This window comes from Culex pipiens, chromosome 3, assembly GCF_016801865.2.
Source record: "Culex pipiens pallens isolate TS chromosome 3, TS_CPP_V2, whole genome shotgun sequence".
Classification (NCBI taxonomy): domain Eukaryota; kingdom Metazoa; phylum Arthropoda; class Insecta; order Diptera; family Culicidae; genus Culex; species Culex pipiens.
In genome coordinates, this window is record NC_068939.1 from 80,931,938 (window position 1) to 80,948,373 (window position 16,436).

General features: G+C 37.0%; 1 protein-coding gene across 1 annotated transcript in view; it reads left to right on the forward strand.

The window, feature by feature from the left end:
* Positions 1–16,436, forward strand: part of LOC120414196 (uncharacterized) — a 260,154-nt gene that overhangs the window by 164,233 nt on the left and 79,485 nt on the right. Inside the window, exon 3 of the mRNA XM_039575277.2 lies at positions 14,250–14,422. Coding sequence (XP_039431211.1) covers positions 14,264–14,422 — 159 coding nt within the window. The 5' untranslated portion in view covers positions 14,250–14,263. The remainder of the gene's footprint in view (positions 1–14,249; positions 14,423–16,436) is intronic.

The following is a 16,436-nucleotide window of genomic DNA, read 5'->3' on the forward strand; positions in this document are numbered from 1 at the left end:
GGTAGGGACCATCCATAAACTACGTGGACACTTTTTTAGAAATTTCAAAACATATTTCATCCCTATAATAACAATTTGACTACATTTTATTTCAAAGGTAGAATTTGAAAAGCAATTTGATTTATTTATGATTTAATTTATTTTGCTTTATAATATTGTTTCGAATATTCGAAATATAGATTTTCAACATTTATGGTATGTCAAGTTTGATGGGCCCGTAGAAATAAGAAATTTAAAAGTGAAAATCAAGTATAAAATTTTAAAAATTACAGTTTGTTTGTATTGCTTTTTGATTTTTGAAGAAACTTTTGAATGAGAGAAATGAAAACCATTCAAAAAGTTTTATGAAGTCTTTTAAAAATTGGAGAAAAAATAATAATAAATTATTCATTTTCAATCGACAAGATATTTACCTTGTTTTGATTTCTATTTCAATTAAATGTTAAATAGATCAATAAAAACGTATCAGAGAATATGTTTCAGTTCTCTGAATCGAATATCTTGAATAAAAAAAAATAAAAAAAAAACAAACTAGAAAAGAGCATGAAGAGCATGTGAGCAGTTCTCTACGGAATCGGTCTTTTTTCTTTAATTTTAATTTTTGTATTTTTTAATTCGGCTGATACTTTTTTGGTGCGTTTGGTATGCCCAAAGAAGCCATTTTGCATCATTAGTTCGTTCATATAATTTTCCATACAAATTTGGCAGCTGTCCATACAAAAATTATATGTGAAAATTCAAAAATCTGTGCCTTTTGAAGGAATTTTTTGATCGATTTGGTGTCTTCGGCAAAGTTGAAGGTATGGATATGGACTACACTGAAAAAAATGATACACGGTAAAAAAAATTTGGTGATTTTTATTTTAACTTTTTGTCACTAAAACTTGATTTACAAAAAAAACACTATTTTTATTTTTTTTAATTTTTTATATGTTTTAGAGGACATAAAATGCCAACTTTTTAGAAATTTCCAGAATGGGCAAAAAATCTTTGACCGAGTTATGATTGTTTGAATCAATGCTGATTTTTTCAAAAAATCGAAATATTGGTCGCAAAAAAAATTTCAACTTCATTTTTCGATGTAAAATCGAATTTGCAATCAAAAAGTACATTAGTGAATTTTTGATAAACTGCACCGTTTTCAAGTTATAACCATTTTTAGGTACCTTTTTTGAAAATAGTCGCAGTTTTTCATTTTTTTAAAATTAGTGCCCATGTTTGCCCACCTTTGAAAAAAATATTTTTGAAAAGCTGAAAAATTCTCTATATTTTGCTTTATTGAACTTTGTTGATACGACCCATAGTTGCTGAGATATTGCCATGCAAAGGTTAAAAAACAGGAAAATTGATGTTTTCTAAGTCTCAACCAAACAACCCACCATTTTCTAATGTCGATATCTCAGCAACTTTAGGTTTGATTTACAATGTCAAAACATAAAACATTCGTAAAATTTTTCGATCTTTTCGAAAAAAATATTTTCAAAAATTTAAAATCAAGACTAACATTTTAAACGGGCCAAACATTCAATATTACGCCCATTACGGCTTCTTCGGGCATACCGAAGGCACCAAAAAAGTTTCAGGCGGATTAAAAAATACAAAAAAATCGAATGACCGAAATCTCAGAGAATTGCTCATGTGCAAGATCAAACTAGTTTTGCAATGCCTATTATAAGTCAATTTAATCTTGGCATGAGCTCTATTCAGTGGATAAAATCTTGTTATGTAAATAAAAAGAACACAGAAATATATTTAAGATTTTCGGTAAGCATTTTCTTATATATTGCTGGAGAAAATTACAGTTACAATTTTTGAGCGTGAAAAATGAATAAGCCTGAATTTTTTTATAAAACAAAGATAAGAAAAAAATAATAATAATGTTATCACGTCTGTGAGAACAATCAAAATTCAAATGGAGATTAAATCTGTAGTATTAACATACCTTTTTCTAGGCTATTTAAAAAAAGTCTCGTTCCGTTAAATTAAGCGTTTTGAAACTATGGTCCTCGTGATTTTTTTTATGTTTGAGCTAGAAAAATAACCAAACCTTGTCGAAGGGAAGGCCCCACAAAAAAAATCAGCTGATTTCGTAGAGAATTGCTTATTTTTTGGAAAATAGGATTGGATTGAAAAATGACAATCGAATCAACTAATTGCTCAAAATATCAAATTGAGCAAAGTGAGATAAAGTAACCTCAACAAACGGTAAAAGCAAGCAACCAGATTCCTCTTTTCTCGCTGGTGTCGATGAATAAACTATTATTGCGCTTCACGTGAATGGAAGTAATTGAGTTTTGCTCCATGGGGATAGCTTTGAACACTGCACGGTAGGGCGTCCAATTTTCCCGGGTTTAGAATTTCCCGGGAAACGGGAAAAATATTTTTGAAATCCCGGGAATTCCCGGGATCCCGGGAAATTTTTGAAGCAGTCAAAAAATCTATATTTTCATAATATTTGATAGGCTTTCAAGCTTAAAATCATTGAATAAGCTTAATAATAATAATTGGTGCCATCTTCACTTCAATCTAGACAAGGACGACAGTTTTGAAATAATTTAAAAGAAATCGAAAAAAAAATATTTAAAAAAGTACAAATATCAATTTCAATGTCATTTAAATTAAATAAGTGTTTTATGAATATATTTCTTATATATTTTTTTATAAATGCCATAACAAGAAAAGCTTGAAAAATTTCATTACAAATATCTACAAAAACGAGAAGCGACAACAAAACCAGATTTTTTTTTTAAAAAAAAGGTCGTATAAGCTTTTGTTCTTCATATGTTTATATGACCTTTAAAAAAAATCAGAAAATAAAATGATACCAGTCAATGCAAAATTTTAGATAAGTTTTCAATGTCTTATTTTAAATAAAACATATTTTACTAATTCTCTTTAAGTTAGTACCGTCAACTGGGGAAAATCAGGACTACAGTCTGAAAGGTACAGGAGATTTCAGAGCAATACATTTCTAGACTTTTTTTTATTAGGTCCTTTAAACATATGAAACACAATAGTTTATTGGACCTTTAAAAAAAAACTGGATTTGGAAATTGGTGTACTAATTGTTTTTTCTGTTTCTGTTTTAACCGAAGTTATTTAAAACACGATGCATTTTTTTTCTTAAATAGCAGTCTTAATTCGTTACTTGCCCCAGATTCCGGTGTTTGATGAAAAATATTTTAAGGTTAGATTTTTTTTTCAAATTTAAAATCCTAAATATAAATTTAATACCCAGTCTTTAAAAAAAAACATAAAATTAAATAGAAAATGTTTAAAGCGTCAGGCATTTTGCGGATCTGTGAACTAAATTTTAAACAATTTTCCCTAATAAGTCAAATTAAAGCTGATATAATCCGAATCCAAATTTAAAATTTGTATTGATTACTATGTATTAAACTGTTCATCTATTTCTACAACCAAATCAGAATTTCCAGACCAAAATTTGATTTTTTTTTTCAATTTCGGGAATTCCCGGGACAAATTATGAAAAATCCCGGGATTCGGGAATTCCCGGTTTTGGAAAAATCCCGGGATTTTTGTCCCGGGAATTCCCGGGATGGACGCACTACTGCACGGAGATATGCTGTTATTGGAGAGAAGGTTATCAAGCATCGTGAATTTTGCGGAAGCACTGCAAAAGACGATCGAGTTATTGCTTTCTAAACAACAGCATTTTTTAATGTTATACAAATGATGTAACATAATTGAAATTGATTACTTGTTTTCAACTCAAACTTATCTGCTTTAGCAAATAAAAGTTGTGAACCACACAGCACTTTAATTAATTTTTAAACTTTTTGATAATCAGTTGTATAATTAATAATTTTTCATTTCTTTTTTGAGTGTCCAAACGACTTATTTTTTCTAACTAAAAATTAAAGTACTTTTCAAAATCCCTGTCAGTGATGAAACAATCTTCTTTTTGCAACTTGTTGCATAAACTACTATTTCGTGCTTAAGTTGTTTAGAAATTTCTCAATAAATTGTAAAAAAAAAACAATATTTGATCTTTTCTGTCCTCTTATGCCGTGTCCCAATTACGACTACATTCTAGTCACAAAAAAAAACCAAGCACTAACCCACCGAAGAGAGGACCACGCTGCAGCTGCAGATCATAAAGATAATGGACGCCAAATTACGCATTAACGGAATTTATGCAAATTGCACTCCCACCGCACACAACAGTATGAGCAAAATGGAAGCGCATCCTTTCAAAAGAGAAAGAGTGAACTAAACGTCCAAAACAATCATCGTGTGTGTGTGTGTGTGTCTTTGTGTTAGTATGGCGAAAATAGGTCCACCACAATTAGTTTTATTGCAACTCTTTGGTTGCACTGCAAGAAGGAGAATCGTTTTTTAGGAGGGGGCACGATTCGCTTCTGGCGATGGCCAGTGGCCATTAAGGAAATTGCTCGTTTTAGAGGTTAGAATTGTGAGAAATTTGTGAATGTGCATACATTTTTGAAATTCTGAGCGAATGTTTACCGGTGTGTGATGTCTTGCTTTATAACCACGACGAAGCACACCATTATTTACACATTCATCAGCAAAAGTGATCATTTAGTGAGGAGAACGAACAACACGACATTCACACGCTTCTGTTGGACGGTCGGTGCCAAGGTTAGAACTCAGGAGCCAAGGTTCAGGGGTTCAGGCCAAACCGTTCAACACACTTTTATCAGAGGCATCAAAAAAGTTTGCTGAAATTGCCCGCTGACACGCGATGGAAATTATCCCAAAGTTTGAACATGGTCTGCTCCCGCTGAAAGCTGAGCTTCGTGTACGTAAAAGTGAGCTGAGTTGAAATTGGGTGAAAATGACGTAAAACGTCTTATTCTATTATGACTACTTTCAGTTTTTAATGTATTTTATGTATGAAAACCATTGAGTAGGGGATACAAAAAAAAATAACAACAATTTACATGTAATTCCTTTTTTTCAACATTTTCCTGAATAGAGTTTTAATGGAAAAATCAGCTTATGTTTTATGTATAAGATTAGCAATTCTCTAAGCAATCGATACTTAAAATAAAACTTGTACCAGCCTTATAGCCCTTTTTTTATTTTTTTGAAAAAAGTCACAGTTATACATTTTTTAAATTAGGGACCATTCACAAACAACGTGGACACTTTTTTTGAAATCTTTTTTGAAATTGAAAAAATCACAAAATTTCACGAATGTTTCATTTTTTAAAGTTGCAAATCGGATCAACAGTTTCCGAGATATTGTTTATCAAAAAACGAGGGCATATTGGGCAACACTGAGAAAATCTCAATCCCTCAATCTCTCCTCCTGTTTTTAAATCTTTGTTTGGTAATATGTCAACAACTAAGGGTCGTATCAACAATGTTCAAAAAAGCAAAATAAAGAGAATTTTCTTAACTTTTCAGACATATTTTTTTTAAAAGTGGGGCACTTATTGAAAATTGAAAAACTGCTACTATTTTCAAAAAAGTTACATAAAAATTGCTATAACTTGAAAACGGTGCACTTTATCAAAATTACACTAAAGAACCATTTGATTACAAATTCATTTTTTTGCGACCAATATTTCGTTTGTTTTTAATCAGTATTGATTCAAAAGTTCATAGCTCGGTCAAAGATTTTGTGCCTTTTTTTTCAATTTCTGAAAAGTTGTCATTTGATGTCGCCTAAAACATATCAGAAAATGAAAAAAAAAGTGTTTTTTTGCAAATCAAGTTTTAGTGACAAAAAGTAAAATTAAAAATTACCAAAAAAAATTTACCTTGTATCATTTTTTTCAGTTAATCCTTATCCTTATACCTACAATTTTGCCGAAGACACTATATCGATCAAAAAATGCCTTCAAGAGATAATTTTTTTTTGAATTTCATATAAATTTGTTGTATGGACAGCTGCCAAATTTGTATGGAAAATTATATGGACAAACTAATGATGCAAAATGGCATCTTTGGGCATACTAAAGGCACCAAAAAAGTTTCAGCCGGATTAAAAAATACAAAAAAAAAAATCGAATGACCAAAATTGCAGAAAATTGCTCAGTTACATTACAAATTATAAGATAAAAAAAAACACAATGATAACATGCCATTTGACAACAAAAAACACAAAAACAAACAAGAGAAACAACAAAAAAAGATCACGATAAAACACCATCCGCCAGCATGAAGTATGGCAGTTTAATTTGAATGTCACCGTCTGGATGCGAAGCATCTATCAAGGGCTCGAGCTGCAGCGTCCACGGTTCATAAATGTCGCCATGCCATGGCCGGACAACCACTGTCCAACGGGATGGTTCGGGATGAAAAATGACCGACAGTTGACTTTTGCAGGATTGCACTGGTCCAGCTGTGACGGTTGAGTGCTGTCATTTTGAACGAAGTAGATTGCATTTGAAGTGTTTTAGAATTTTTTTAAGCATGATATTTGTAGCATTTCAACGGAATTGGTAATCTATTTGCCTCACTGTGGTATTTACGTGTTAAGCCATAACTACAATCTTCCAATTGCTTGAACTTAATGGTCTAACGTCTTGTGCGTGGGAAACTAAGTAGAGCATTCAACTGATTCTCAGGAAATTAATTTTTTTATCTTCAAATCAACAGTTTAATTTTTGTCTTTTTCAGAAAGGTTTTTATCTCTTAAATGTTATACCAGAAAACATGTTAAACAATGTTGATTCCCCATAGAAACGCCACACGGTTTGCGTAAAACTACTCATCACGTCAATCCCGGCGATCTGATACAGACGTTATCTTACCCTCGCCGGTATGCCAGCAATTATCACAGATGATTTATTTATTGCTCTGGACGATTAAATTGATTACCGACCAACGGGCCACTCCTCACGATTACCGTTATCCTTCGTCCTGCCCGGCCATCGTTATCATCACCAGAGACCATGCGGTCTGACCAACTCCGTTGTCATCGACCAAAACCCCATCAACCTGGGATTGGTTAGATTGCTGCTAAGGTGCATAATTAAATGCGTTGGCTAAGGACAATGACATCAAGGAACTTTATCATCACCGAATTGAAAATCAAAAGTTTTTCAAGCAATTTCAAAAAAAAATTGATAGATGTTTTGATGTGTAAAAGAAAAGTAATGAAATGTGATTCAAAATAAAAAAAAATACTTAAATTTTCAATCCCATTTTCAAGTCATCCCACGAGAGAAAATGTACATACCTTCCGGATCCATGTACACTGTGTAATGTTTGCCCGCAGTGTACAAAGAGCAGGACAACTTCATTCTTCCAAGCCATGGAATTTAGCAAGCAGACACGCACGCACGGCCACGGAGGAAGATTCTTGGCGTGCAACCGCACCGGCCGAGGACGGACGAATGATGTGATGCCACGTGCATTCTCATGCGTGACCCGAAGAAAACGAAGCCGCTTGAGTCTTGATGGGTTTTGAATGATCTCGACAAGTGTCAGTACCACATCTTTGCGGTGACTGAAACAAAAATGACGTCCTCTTCGCCGGTTGGACCGGTCAAAATTCCAAACTACAACTTTCTGCGACACTCACTGCCTGCTTCCCGGGGTCGAGGATCGAGAGCCTGCGGCGGAGTTGGTCTCTACGTGAGGAAAGGCATCAAAGCAACTCCGATTAGCAGATCAAGCTATGACCAGGGTGTTCCGATCGCTTCAAGAGTCGAGTACCTTGCAGTCAAAGTTCAACTCAACCAGCTGAACATCGGCGTGGTTGTTCTGTACAATCCATCCTGTTCTAACCAGCTCTTCGCCCAGAACTACGAGAAGCTACTCATCGAGCTGCTCGATTTCAAGCTCGATCGAGTCTTTATTGTTGGAGATTTCAACATAAATGTTGCTGCCAGTGTACCGTCGGGAAATCTGTTCGCTCTACGACAAATTAACGCAGCATTCCATCTCACGGTGCTTCCAACTGGCCCAACCCGGATTACCGAAACTTCCTCATCCACGATTGATCTGCTTATCACCGACTGTCCTCTGTCCATTACGAAATCCAAAACAGCCACGGCGAACAGCATCTCGGACCATGAAGTAGTCTATCTTCTAGCGGACATCAGGGTGCAGAAGCCAGCGCAGCAGTCTATCACGGTGAGGAATCTTCGGAATATCGACGTGTTGCGCTTACAAGCCGATCTCCAAGGCAGTGACTTCCAACAGTTCTATCGATCGAATGATGTCGATACGAAAACCGCTCTACTTGAATCTGAACTAAAGCGCCTGTTGGATGTCCATGCTCCCGAGAGAACCGTCCCTGTGCGTGACGAGAGAACGCCGTGGATGACGAGAGAAATTCGACGAGCTGTGGAGGTGAGAGATTTAGCGTTTAAGCTTTACCAGCGGAATCCGAACAGGACGAGAGGTGATCATCAGTGGCTTGAGTTCAAACGCAAACGTGATCAAGCCAGCACGCTAATCTCCAACGCCAAAAAGCGATTCGCTGACCGCAACCTTGATCCCAGTCTGCCGGCAAAGAAATTGTGGTGCAATCTCAGGCGTGAGGGCATTCACAACTCCTCCAAGAAGAACACATCGACGAACGAGATCAACCCTGACGACCTGAATACTTTCTTCGCGGAGGGACACCGTCAGCTGCACACAGAACAAGCAGACAGTGCGACATCGGAGCCCAGACACAGAACAGAAGCCGATCCAGATGCAGCTCGTTTCAACTTCCGCAACACTAGTGTCAACGAAGTCGCTCTGCAGATACAGGAGATACAAACTAATGCGACCGGATCGGACGGCATCCCGATTTCCTTTGTCAAGATGATGTGTCCTTTCATACTCCCGCTACTTACGAACCTGTTCAACGCGATCATTGAAGCTAAGACTTTCCCTTCGACCTGGAAGAAAGGAATTGTCACGCCGATCCCGAAAACGTCGAGCCCGATGCAGCCAAAGGACTACCGGCCGATTAGCGTCCTTCCGGCGATTTCGAAGATCCTCGAAAAGATCCTTCTTGCGCAGATAACTGAACACCTCAACGAAGCGAATCCACCACTACTAGCGAGCAACCAGTCCGGGTACCGAAGAGGGTACAGCACCACCACCGCCTTAGCGAAGGTGGTCCACGACATCTACAACAACTTCGACGGCAACCAGTGCACGGTCATGGTGCTGGTGGATTTCTCCCTGGCCTTCAATTGTGTGGACCACCGGATTCTGAGAAGAAAGCTGTTCGACGAATTTCTGTTTGCCAACGAAGCCTGCGAACTCATCTCGTCGTTCCTGAGTGATCGCTCGCAAGTCGTACGCATGGGAAGCACCATATCTGCCGTGAAAGGAGTACAAGACGGCACGCCCCAAGGGTCGTGTCTAAGTGCACTACTCTTTTCTCTCTACATCAATAGTCTGCCCAGTACCCTAAAGTGCGAATGGCAACTATACGCAGACGACCTTCAAATTTATCTCTCTGGATCGGTTGCGGAAGTGGACCAACTCGTGCGGCGTATCAATGAAGATCTGGAATCAATCGTTGGCTGGGCCAAGCAGAACCGCCTTTTTCCCAACCCCAAAAAAACACAAGCGATAGTATTCTGCAAGGCAGGTACAGTCGCACCGCAGCAGGAGATCATCTTCAGTGGGACGGCGATCCCGCTGAGCAAAAGTGTCACGAATCTCGGACTGATCATGGACTGCAACCTGGACTGGAACCTTCAAGTGAACGACGTGGTAAGGAAGGTCTACGGAACACTCAAGACCTTCAGACGCTTCGCACCGATTCTTCCTGAGCCAACACGTCGAAAGCTTGTGCAGGCAGTAGTGATGCCGTACTTTACCTACTGCGACATCGTGTATTACCCCGGGCTGAGCGCTGCGCAACGAGAACAACTCCACCGCTGTTTCAAGTCAGCGGTACGGTTTGTACACAAGCTAAGACGTCGCGACACCACCGTTCCCTTCAGAAACTCCATACTTGGACATGATCTGATGGTCAATTACAAACTCCGAATTTGCTGTTTCATGAAACGAGCATTTGAGGAGGCCACGCCCGGATACATCCTACAGCACCTACAACGCGCCAGACAGGAGCGAACGGCCGGCTTCATCGTCCCGAGGCACACAACCTCCAGTGGGAAAAGTGTGCTAGTCTACGGAGTTTCCCGCTGGAACGAACTACCAGTAGCAATCAAGCAGGAGAGACGATTCAACGCTTTCAAGAAAGCGTTAGTTAGGGAAAACTAGTGTTAGCGATTACTCTGATTGCTAATTTTATTCGCTCCTAAAGTTTAATTCAGATCCACATTACCTCCTTGCCCTGATATACAGTGTAAACTAACAGGATATCGTTTCAATAAAATTACAATTACAATTACAATTACAATTACAATGGATTTTTAATGTCGGCCTTTGAAAATATTTAAAATAATTACAATTGTTGGCTCATCGGATACAAGGAAAAATCAATTTCGAAAAAAAAATCTTCAACGTTTGAACAAATAAATGGGATTCATAATAGATCTTAGGCTAGGCAATTTTCTGAAAACTCCCTTATTCTTCATCAAAAATTACACCCGAGCAGACGGAAATAACTTGGGAAAAACATGTTTTGATATTTGAAAATACTAGGATTTGTTATTCGTCGTTATGATTTTTTGTTATTGGATTGTTATTGTAATAACACACTAATATTTTTTTTATCTATTTTCCGAACAAATTTTTGTTATTATTTTTTGTTATTTTAACAACTAATCCGATCATCCAAATAACAGTTGGAGGTATTCTTCCATAACAAAAAATGTTATTCCAAAGTTGTTTTGGCTTTCAACCAATATCAGACCAATAACAAATTCTGTTATAGTAACAAAAACTGTGATTAAACCCTTATGCAAAAATTGATTTTTCAAGAAGGTTTCATAATACTTTGGCGTCATCCATAAAGTACGTCACGCTCTAGGGGGGGAGGGGGGGTTTTCGCAAGTGTGACAAAGTGTGACAAGGGGGAGAGGGGGGGTACGTGAAACTGTGACGTCACGCTAGACAATTTCTTGAATACTATAAATTCAGTCTTAAAAAATTGTTATAAAAAAAACTTTAATGTTTGATGTACTTTACTCATAAATAAAACACGATTCAAGGCATTAAGAAACAGAGTTTTTGATGATAGATTTAATATGCTTAAATCAAAAGATTTAAAAAAAAAAAAACTATTGATAATGATTTCTACAACATTCAAAAAAAATCCAAATACACCTGTAAAATCTCAAAACTTTCTCTCGATTGAACCTCGAATTTGAAAATAATCCAAATAATCATGCTAAAATTGAACAAAAAAAAATGTTAAGGGGGGGGGTCCGACAAAGCGTGACATACTTTTCGAGGGGGGGTCGGAGCAAGTGTGACCAAGTGTGACATAGGGGGGAGGGGGGGTTTATTTTGGCCGATTTTAGCGTGACATACTTTATGGATGACGCCTTTCTGTTATTTTAACAATATTTGTTATTGAAGTGGCATGAATTTTGTTATTACCGTCTGCCGGGCAACTTTTTTAACGACAAAAATGCTGTTTTTTTGTTTTCGTGTCATAAAAAGATATTTAAACAATCTATGAAACAAATATTTAATCAGGTTTGGTTTCCAACAGATTGATATTGAATTGTTTGGCAACCCTGTCTTAAGAAATAGCCACAGATATTAGGATTGGCTTCTGGTGCCGAATTTAAGTTATTTTGTTAAAAATTATGTTCGGTACTATCATGCATTTAAGCCTTGCATGGGTATACCGTTGAAGACTAAAATTTGAAGATCGGGCAACCCTGTCTTGAAATTCTTCACATACAGTATGTAAAAAAAAGTATTTACACCCCTTGGTCACTATGCACATTTTGTGATGAAACATGTAAACAATTTAAAGTTTGACAGAAACCTAGTACTACGTTTTGTTCAGAAACTCATGCCGAACATTTTGCTACAAAAAGCTCATGAAAAGATGATTTCTATAAAAAGTTCTAAAACAAATACTATTACAGAAATCAAAAAAGGTGCAAAAAAAGTTTGTACACCTTTCGAAAAATTTACATAAAAAAAGTTATTTGTTGACAAATCACCATAAATCCAGCCTCCCAACTCCAAATAGGCATCCTTGACTGATTAAAAAGATAATTTGGATTGAATATAAAGTTTACTAATTACTTAGTATAAAAGTTTATATAACTCTGGAAATTCTATACAAAACTTATCTAAACATAATTTTGCAAACATTCAATTTAACTAAACGTCAATATATTACCAAAAAAAATCTAAATAAACATTCTGGAGTGGGTATAATACCGTTTTGGGGGTCTTGTATCGATAGAATAGATTTTTCGTTGGAATTTCGTACCAACCCGGAATTACGTCGTCGGAAAATCCGCTGGCATCCGAACCGGTCCACAATTCACAAGGCAACCTATGTGGCATCGGAAAGGGCATAAAATTTCCGATCTTTTGATACCCATACATCTAGGTTTTCTATAAAACCCACGTTTTTAAATACCTGGGCAAAAAGTAAGTTTGATCCTCGAGAGCAAAAATTACGAAAGTCCATACATTTTTGGCAGATTGCTCAAACGAAACCATAATAACGTTTTTGCCTAGGTATTTAAAAACGTGGGTTAATTTTAGAATCGCTGTCAAAAATCGAGTGACATGTCATTTAACGCGACATTTATTGTTCTGTTCAAATCTAAAATAACAAAGTTGTTTTTTTTTCATTTTGAACTAAAATTTTAATTTTTAGATTGCTTGTTACTGAACTTTGCAGAGTTTATTTTAAGAGTGTATTTACAAAGTTGTAGAAGAGACGAAAAAAGTTTTACGAAAATGTTTTTTGTTAAAAGTGATGATTTTGAACATTTTTAACCAGTTTTATAACGTTTTAATACCTTAAACTGATTCGTGTGCTTTTCAAAGTATTTTTTTATAAATAAATGTGCACCTTTTTCCCAACTGTTCATGTTTACCTCAAACTCCCCTAATAATTTTTGAAATATTTTGCACCGTTTTTAGAACCATCGTTAAGTTTTATGTTTACAGGCACAATAATATAATAATTTAGTTTTCGTTTAATCCTTTTTTTCGGGAACAACAACGAGATCAACAAATTCTAAAAACGACATCAAAATAAATACGTCTTCAAACATTCCATTCTACTCGGGACATCCAGGTTCGTTCCCAGGACAAACGTGTATGTGGGTGTGCGTGTGCCACTAGGCGCAAATCGGTTGGCCGAGCTCGTACAATTTGGATGGACCATTAAGTTGCGTAATCGTAATTAATTTGGATTCAATTTGAGGAGATGCTACTTTACACTTGGCTGGACTGCTCGGGACGAGATCGGAAGTGCAGTCAGCAAACGGTGTGGCGGTGGCGGATTGATTAATGGTTGTCCACAGGCTAGTTGTAGGACGGGAGGCTGTGTGGAATTTGCATCCAATAATTATGAGGATGTTTGTTAATGGCAAAGCACCATAATGAACCAGGTTCGGAATGTGTTCGTTGGATCCAAATTGCTAGGACGTGTTAATTTGTAAATGAAATTCAATTCTTGAACAAATTTCAACAGGCAGTTGAAGCATTATGCAACAATTTAAAACTTTTTCTGAGGCAATTATCTCGTTGTGATTCCAGCTAAAACATGCCTACAATGTGCCTTCATACAGCGTCCACGTCGCTTTAATTAGATAATAATAATTATTTTACAAATTTTCACGGAATTTTAATTAATGTTCCGTCTCGTACCAGCAACAGCCACTTGCAGAGCCCAGATAGGGCACTTTTGTCGCTTCTAGTGTCCATTTTGGAGTCCACACCTAGACCAGATGAGGACAGAGCCAACTTGCCGAGGGCGCAGGACTTTAATTATGATGTGTGAGTTTGGCCAACGTGGATGCTCCAGGCACGTGGCGGTGGGCAGCGAATCCAATTAAATGAATACTTACAATTACGGGATTGGTCATTTCGGGACCGAGCCCTGGGATGGCTTTTAGTGGATGTGAAAATGTGGTCTTGTATTTTTTGAAGGAGAAAATTTCATACAACAAATTTAATTTATTTGACTACAGTTAGTGTTGTTTGAATTTGGGTTGCTCTTATTTTCTGTAAGCTGCTTTGAGAGTTTTGTAATATACTTTTTCAAATATCCACAAATTCACTTGTCTAGAAATCCATGAAGTTTCCACCAATTAAAAAAAAAACGTGTTTTAACAATTCAATTTGGTTATTCATCAGAAATATTTTTCAATATTCTGACTAACGATGATTTAAGTTTCTTCCTTTAATTCCAGAATGTACCCACCCGATGGCGAAAGTTAGCCATCTTCCAATGAGGCGCTACCCATCGACGACGACGACGACAGGAACTTCAACGGACCAACAGAACCAGCAGCAGTCCCAGGGCTCGACCAATGTAGACACCATCAACTTTTACCCACCGGCCAACGCTAGTCAACAGCAACGGGTAAGCGCCTTTGAATTATTATGCTGGAATGCCGACAAATTTGCCGATCGGAAAAATTACCCACCTGAAAATTTCATCCCAAATTTATGAAAAATACGAACGTAATTTCGGTTGGAATTTTCATCGCATCGTGAAACGCATTTTCCGCACCTTGATCGGAGAAGGAGGAAAAAGGAGCCTCGATAAATTCTCGCGAGATGGCGCTGATTTGTTGCAAAGTTTAAATTGCCGAAAAAAAAGGAGGAGGGTGGGGAGGTATCGATACGTTTACTGCCAACTGCTGAATAAGGGTTGGGGAGGAAATTTGGAGGAAAAATATTGAACCCGTGTCTGTTTCAAACAGATAAAACAGCACTTGGGGTACGTGTCCTATCGAAATCGCAATTTGTTTTCGATATTTTTTTTCGATCCAGAGTTCTTGGGAAAAGACAGAATTTACCCTTTGGCGCATCCACAGTTCAGTAATGAGTTTGAGATGAATCGGTGCGGTAGTTCAAGTGAAAGCTTACAATTTTGTATGACAGTCGAAATTGTTAAAAAAGAGAAAAAAAAACTAATGAAATAAATGAAGTAGATTTTAGAATAAAAATGCAGTTTTTTCGCAAAAAAAAATATGTTAAACAAGAAAATTCTACATTGTCTACATAAAATGTTGCATGCTTAATTAATCTTTAGATGGATGGCGACTTCCTAGTTGTGTTGTTAATTTGATTTCGGTAAACCACGGTGGATGGTCATGAAACAATTCGATCTGTCAAAAATCCACCAAAGCATCTACCACATTGATTACACAAAAAACTGGGGTAGAAAAGTATCCACTGCAATCAATTTGTGACAATTCGACGCCAAAGAATTATTTCAAGAAAATCCACCGTGGTTTACCAAACTCAAATTAACAATACAACTTCTCTCATTGAAACAGAAATTTGATGATTAAAAAAATCGCACACTTTTTGTCAAGAAAATACAGTCACCGCTTTTGGAATAATTCGCAGCTCTTTCGGGCCATTTGAGGTGATGTAAAAAATCACCTTGTAGTCGTCTGGATAGTTTTTTAATCTAAACTTTTAAACAACTAAATCTAATCTAATCTAATCTAATCAGACCCTAGCGCAGCCAATCTTTCGAAGGGATCCTGGAGAGTGCCTTAGGTTAGATGACGCCTAGCACTCTTCTTGTCATTTATTAACATTTGTAGTGCGCCATTGCATCGGAATGCATTGAAACATCACAAGCGTTAAAGCGGCCAGGCCTACTGCGTAAAGCCGTATCGCAGAGATGACTCGTAATTGGGTTGAGTTTGAGCACTGAGCGTTCGAACAACAACACAATTCTGAATCGACAGGGGAGGAAGAAGCGTGGGGAGCACCATGCTAAGAAGGTTTGGTACTCCGGGACCTTCTGGGATGGGACATTGTATTTCCACGAATGCCCTGAACTCTATCTGCCGTGGTTATAGCGCCACAACTCGCTCTCTGTAACAGTATTCCTAATTCCAGTCCACGCTCACCAAGTCGTCATAGCCTAGTGGTTAGCATTTTTGCTTACCAATCCAAAGGACGGGGGATCGAACCCCGCCTCGAGCGACTTTGATTTTTCGTTCAATTTCAAATTTATGTGTTCTTAACTTTCTCGTTGGGAGCAGATGGGCATCGAACCCAGAACCATTCGCTTACAAAGCGAACACCGTAACCAGTCAGCCACGGCCGCTCCTTAAACTTTTAAACAACTAAATGAAACTTTACGATATTGAAATACCAAGCTGTGGGACCCACTAGACCAGGGGTGCCCAACCTTTTGGTCCTGCGGGCCAGATCTAATTGTTTTTGAAGCAGTGGCGGGCCAGAACTAATGTTTAATAAAAGTTGAAAAAGTAAACATTTACTTTTTATGAAAGTATTTCTTTTAAAGTCAACAAATAAATAAATTAGTGTTGCAAAAAAGATTCATTTGTTTATTTGATTTATTTTTATTTTGCTTTTTTTTTAAATTTTAAAATTATTTGCAGCGATCT